At 35.3% G+C, this 6564-nt stretch overlaps 2 protein-coding genes across 5 annotated transcripts in view; one reads left to right on the top strand and one right to left on the bottom strand.

Annotated features, from left to right (window-relative positions):
* Positions 1-364: 364 nt before the first annotated feature.
* prlh2 (prolactin releasing hormone 2) lies at positions 365-3530 on the top strand. Its single transcript, XM_053488177.1, has 3 exons — positions 365-613; positions 1095-1322; positions 1863-3530. The coding sequence occupies exons 2-3, from the start codon at positions 1136-1138 to the stop codon at positions 2078-2080; spliced, it is 405 nt and encodes a 134-aa protein (XP_053344152.1). The 5' UTR covers positions 365-613; positions 1095-1135; the 3' UTR covers positions 2081-3530.
* A 52-nt stretch (positions 3531-3582) lies between these two features.
* myripb (myosin VIIA and Rab interacting protein b) overlaps positions 3583-6564 on the bottom strand; it is a 146976-nt gene continuing 143994 nt past the window's right edge. For 3 of the 4 annotated variants that reach the window (XM_053487997.1, XM_053487994.1, XM_053487995.1), the window contains exon 16: positions 3583-5967. In XM_053487997.1, the coding sequence (XP_053343972.1) occupies positions 5936-5967 (32 nt within the window). In that variant the 3' untranslated portion in view covers positions 3583-5935. The remainder of the gene's footprint in view (positions 5968-6564) is intronic. The other variant, XM_053487996.1, reaches the window with a different exon arrangement.

The raw sequence follows: 6564 nt of genomic DNA, 5'->3' as shown, positions 1-6564 counted from the left end.
AATTTTCAGGTGTTTATTAATGGTTTTAAATACGTCAATTTTCTCCTGAGTCAGTCCAATAAGTACTGTATAAGAGCCTAAGAGCATTTATGAAAGTGAAGTGAGGGCTCTGTTCTCAGTACTAAATGGTAAATACCATTTTATATCAAATCTTAACCAATGGAATAACCACAACCATGATCTACTTTACTATTCAATGTTTATATTTCTAATGAATTATATAAATATTTTATTCAATTATATACTGAGTTACACTGATTGTAATATATTACTATATTATATTTACCAGTGTAAATAAAAGATTGTAAAAGTAAAAACAAAAAATCTCCTCTTTTCCGAGTTCTTTTTAAGGGCTGTAGGGCAATATAGAACATGAGTGGGTGGATGGTAGAAGAAAAAAAAAACTGATGGGGGAAATTTACGTGTGTGTGCGTGTGTGTGAGTGTGTGTGTGTGTGAGTGATGTACGCAGGATCTGACTCCTCCTTGAGCATGTTATTATACAGACCCACTGATATATAAAAGCAACAGCTGTAGTTTTGTGGATTGGTCTAAGGAGAAAAACACAGTCTATAAAGCACCTGTCTCTGAAGGGCAAACATCCTAACATACAGGTAAGTTCAAATATATTATGGACATTGTTGATAAGTTTTTGCAATTATGAATTAGTGGGTCTAACACACATTGTATTGTATACACTGTACTGTTATTTCATAAAAATATGTCAACTATACTGTAGGTGGATACCCTGGATAAATAAAGTTATTATTGATTAGCCAGAAAATGCCTAAATAATTTTAATAGAACATATAATGTATAGCAGTCTATGTAGATCCTTTTATTAGTGGTCAGTGTTTACTTGTTTTTTTTCTTAGTCTGTGATGTCATGCTGAAAAAACAAAAAGTGTATGTATTCTAAAGAATTACAACTTAACTGTTGTGTACCTGCAGTTTAAAGCAAATTTATGACAATATAAACATGGGCAGATGTTTGCAGATGCCAAGGAACTCAGCATGTTTAATGTATTCACATCTGTATTTCCCTAATATACTATGTGATGTTAAAAAAAATAAGTGTTTTCTGATATTTTATAGATTATTTAATAGAAGAGTGTTCCATACAGTACTTCTCCGGAATGCTACCCTTGGCTGGTCCTGCGTCTCGGTCTGTGCGGACTCAGCAAAATCAGCCGCGCTTCTTTCGCCTGTGCTGGCTGTCGGTGGTGATTGTGGCGTTTCTCATCCTGTCAACAAGCGCCACATGTGTGGAATGCACCACGGTCGAGCAAGATCTGCGCATCGTTCACAATGTTGACAACAGAAGTACGTAAAATTTTAATGTCATATTAGATATGTATTTAATGTTTAGGCACAGAACAAGAACACACCAAGCCATGCGAGCAGGCCTATAGGTCTCATTTGAGAAATATATTATTTGACCTGGACTCCTGATTAATGCACGTTGGTGTAGTGGTTAGCACTATCGCCTTGCACCTCTGGGGTCCGGCTTCAATTCCCGACCAGGCTCGATTCCCGTCGCTGTGTGCATGGAGTTTGCATGTTCTGCTCGTGCTTGGTGAGTTTCCTCTGGGTACTCCGGTTTCCTCCCACAGTCCAAAGACATGTAGGTTAGGTTGATTGGCGTTCCCAAATTGCCCGTAGTGTGTGAATAACTGTGTGTGTGGTGTTTGTGCCCTGCGATGGCAGGCACTCTTTTCAGGGTGTACCCTGCCTCATGCCCTAAGCCTTCTGGAATAGGCTCCAGTTCCCCCCGACCCTAAAGTGGTATAGAAGATAAGTAAGAATGAGTGAGTACTGATAATGACTCGCGTCTCTTCCCTTTTCTTTTTCCCTAAACTACAGGCCCTGAGATCGATCCGTTCTGGTATGTGGGTCGCGGTGTGAGACCCATCGGCCGCTTCGGGAAGCGCGAGAGTGGTGCACCATTACAGCATGCACTTCTACTACTCCTGCACAGTGCACTCAGAAACACTGAGAGCGTGCGCAGCGGAGCTTCTTCTCCAAACACGGACTATTATCCAGAAGTGCATAAATCCAAAGAAGAATCATGTTATTACTAGAAGGGTGACCAGCAGCTAATTTCACCAAGATATAAGGTAGATTAATGAAGTAAAAGTACTATGCTGTACATTATTAAATTGTTAAACTAAGTAAATGAAATCTTACACGCATAACAAATGATATGTCAAATGAATGAATGTACAAGATTCATATTTGTTGAAAAAACAAGTCTGTCCAAAAAAAGTTTTCACGGAATAAAAGGTGCATTGACTATATGTAACCACTTTAAATCTTTAAATATGTAATAAAAGGTTATCACTACTATAAAGGGTCGTTAAGTACAGTAGTAAGGATCTTATGATCAATTTTGCCCTATAATCGATTATAATTGATTATTTTTCTGTCTCCTTTTACCAGATTTTAATTTTTATGTTCAAGTCTGTAATTTGTTTCACCTTATCTTCCACTTTTATTTATTGCTTGAATTACTGTACATATGCATCAATGCAATCTATATTCCTACTTGAATGATTAAACACATGCAAGCTTGACCATGTCATTTGGTTGTTTAAAAATGAATCACTTAAACTTCTATTTAAAGGAAAGTACCGTTCAGTGTGAATGATGAGTATAAACGCTTTATTTACATGTTCTTCTTGTCAATCCGAATTTATTTTGTTTTTCAATCAGAACAAATTTGGCAGTTGGAAATCTGAACATAGTTCGATCTTTGTTTACCTTATACAAAAATACAATGGCTTAATGAAGTACAGTTTACAGGCTTGCCCTTCCCATTTTCTCTTCCAAAACCAAGATAACCATGATTAGAAACTGGACACAATGTGTAGTACACAACATGTAATATTGATAATTCTTGTCATTTTAACACACCATGAATATGACTAAAACATATGCTATTTTACAGTAAAAAAATATCGTCTACTTCATGACTGTGCTTTTTCTCGGGAAATTTGTACTTTTATCTGCAACCATAAAGACACTTAAACAATAAAACTGTGCGATACTTAAAATTGAATAAGTGATTTTGTTAATAGTTTATATCTATTTTCCTAACACTGCTTTAAGCCTGCTGTTTAAGCTAACTATGTAGATTTTGAGTTGTTACAGCATGAGGTTCACTGAACGTCTTATTTATTATAACAGCGAGTGCTGATTTTTTTTTCCCACCTGTATAATGTCTCCAAATTTATATGCTGACAAACCACCTCAGGCAAACACATAAATATCTAAGACAGATGTATCTATTTAACCTCCCCTGATATGTACATTACTCATTCTAATGACTACATACTTTTTCTATTATCTTCACTATATTTACTGAATAATATACTTAAAAAAAATACTATAATAAACTGGGACTGTAAGCGTTTCAAGATATCATGACTGAATTCTGGAGGTAACAAATCTATGCTGTGACCAGAGAGTTGGATTACAAATATCACAGTAAATGCTAATCTAATAAGAAACAAAACGTAAGGTTACCTCCAATTTTTCATTATCTATCACATATAGCTAAAGAGTATACATGTTAAGTGCCTGTCATGTTTATCATAGTGTGTGTATTTATATAGCATTGTACTGTAACTTCCTAACCACATTTTACCTGGCATTCACACTATAAAGTGAAATTTGATCATGTCGCTTGCAGTCTATTTCATGGGGAACTGACTACATTGTGACCTCAATAGTTGATGCTTCTTGGATGTTAAGGATGTTCCAGGATGTTAAGGCTTAGTACAAAATGGTAGTGTACTCTTTGCTGTAAAATTTGTTAACATTTCTTTATTCTTTCATTTTTTACTTTCAAATATGGTTGTATTTGGGTAAAACATACTGTAGATCAAACAACCTGCACTATAATACTGATCTAATGAATTAACAGGCGACAATCATTTGCATTCTTTGCTTTAATTTTTTTTTTTCAATTTGCATGGAATTAAGAAAATTTTAATTAAAAATCACTTGCTGACTGAGTCACAGCTCTATGTCTCAAACACAGATTACAGAAAAAAAAAACAGTTGCTTGTTGCTTTGTAGTTCACTACGGAAATTGTGGGGGGCAATTTTAAATTCTACTTCATTTTATTTAAAGTGCAAGCCTCAAAAGGTTGAGATATGGTTACAAGAACCTCTTTATGGTCCTAAGAAGTAGTTACATATCCAGAAGCCCTAACGGTTTTCTTTTAATAATGTAGTATGATATGCGAATTGTCATGTTATTTTTCTCTCCTGAAGACTATAATTGAAATTTAATTCTAATAATTATGACCAAGCAGCTACTTTTGGGACTTTGAGCAAGGTCCTTTACCAAGGTCCTTTGAGCAAGGTCCTAACCCTTTGTTCCACAGCTTCTGAATAATGCCGGAATTATTATGCACTCTGATTCAAACTAGAAACTGCAAAGCAAGTAAATGCAATGTGCTGTATTTAGATATGGAACAAAAAAGGACATATTTATCTTTAAAATGAATACAGTACTAATGCACTGTCTAAGCTGGAGCAATTCTATTTAAATTTATGTACATACTGACTAATTGACTTGTAAAATCAAACTCTACGTATATAGATTTATTGACCAAGTTTCTTAGTGGTATGTATCAGTGTGGAATGTAATTATCCACTGTCCACACAATCAGGACTGTAATAAGGGTAATTTTGCAGTTTAAACACATCTGAACACTGCTCTGGGTCACTGGGATGAGAATATTGTGGCAGCAAAGTCAACAGCACTCTTTAACCATATAACCATGCTTCTAATATGATCTGATATTTGGCATACACACACTTACAGTAGATCACTTGAGAGTCCAATCTGATTTGGGCACAGGTAAAATATGCTGGTCACACACACACACACACACACATATAGATCGGGGTAGGTGGATGCACAAGTGCATATATGTATGTGCCTGTTTGTGGAAGTGTAGCCTTCCATACTGATCCGGAAAATAGACACTGTATCACAGCATGCACATGACTGACAACACACACTTAGTAAAAGGTCAAATGATCAATACTATCTGAACAATTATCTAACAATGAAAGAAGGGGTTTAAATATTTTTTTTAAATAATTGTTTTGAATGCATTCCCCTTTCCCCTTAGCCTCAATTATCACTATCCACACAAGTGTTACATAACTAGATGTAAATAAAACAAAAATCATAAAATTATACATGTCTTCTTCAAAAATGTCCTGCAGTAGTATTATTTTGTTCCACCATTTAACACATTTAACACATTTAACATTTTTAGCAAAAAGGTTTGGCCACTTTTGGGAACACAAAACATACCCAATAGTTGTTTGACACATTGTCACCACACAGAACCAGAACTGAAACACCTATAACACTTCAGCAAGGGATTTCCAGAATATTCAACACTGTGACATTTACAAAAATCATATATATATAGAACTCTATGTATTTGTCATCTCTGTGAATATACTCTCTGTAATGGTTTGTACAGGAGCTGTGGACTCCTTTAAGGCAAAAAGAGTGAGTCCCTGGGAGCCGAAGCTACAGAAGTGTAGTGAAATTCTATTGTTTGGTTACAAATGTTCAGGCGTCTGGACAGAGATCCAACAGTGAAAGAAGAGTTTGTGGCAAAAGAAAATGAAAAAGTGAAAAAAAAAAACAACTGTAAATCCCAACATGATTCAGGTTGAGGTATGAGGGGTAAAATGGGAACTGTATTCATAGAAGCCAAAACAACACGCCTTCTTCCTTATTGGTATATTCGTGTGAGACTGAGAGATGGCTGAGGAGTTGAATAGGAAAAGATATTTGGAACAAGGCACTGGTGTTGGCCTTTCGGTCAGTAGGCGGAAATGACAAGTTGGAGCTAGATGAGGTTGAGGTTCACAGATCAGGATGGAGGTTGTTTCTGTTACTATCATGGCTGCAATGATCTCGACTCAGACTTCTCTGGAAAGAAAGAAAGAAAAAAAGAAACGTGTTTTAACATAGTGGTTTCCAAGAGAGTAGAAATTCACAAACCCATGTCTGATGAAGGTGGAAATAAAAGAATTATCATGAGTGTAATGTAATTCCACTAATTAGGCTCTTTTGTAAAAACAATATTTCAATTACAGATAAATTAAGATATACATAATTTGGACAAAACGCTTTTTGAATTTGATTGCAGGATTTTGAGAGAATACTGTATCTTATCCACTATAAGTGAAATATAGTATGTATTTGAAGCACCAGCTAACGGTGAATGATTAATGGAGAACAGCCATTATCTGTGATAGACCAAAAGAGAAACAACACTAATTAAAAGGGAAATCTTTAGAAAAAAAATGATAAAAGAGAACGAGAAGATAAAGTAAAGAGAGTGGGAAAAGGATACTATTGACTTATTCAGTCTCCCTAATGGACAGTGTTCCACTTGCACACTCATACTGGCGCATTTACTGTAGCTGCTCTTCTTCTTACGTTTCCTTAACACATATTCCTTCTATATTTATTTTTATAATTAAAATGTTTAAGCTTATTTGGGGGGAAAAACAGCTCGAAACA

Source organism: Clarias gariepinus, chromosome 26, assembly GCF_024256425.1.
Source record: "Clarias gariepinus isolate MV-2021 ecotype Netherlands chromosome 26, CGAR_prim_01v2, whole genome shotgun sequence".
Taxonomy (NCBI): Eukaryota; Metazoa; Chordata; class Actinopteri; order Siluriformes; family Clariidae; genus Clarias; species Clarias gariepinus.
Note: the sequence above shows the minus strand (reverse complement) of the source record. Positions and strands in the feature narration are given on the sequence as shown.

Excerpts from the sequence above, each read along its gene's own strand:
- prlh2 (XM_053488177.1), top strand. The coding sequence starts at position 1,136 with ATGCTACCCTTGGCTGGTCCTGCGTCTCGGTCTGTGCGGACTCAGCAA. Across the intron at positions 1,323-1,862 it reads TCACAATGTTGACAACAGAA|GCCCTGAGATCGATCCGTTC; the intron begins GTACGTAAAATT and ends CCTAAACTACAG.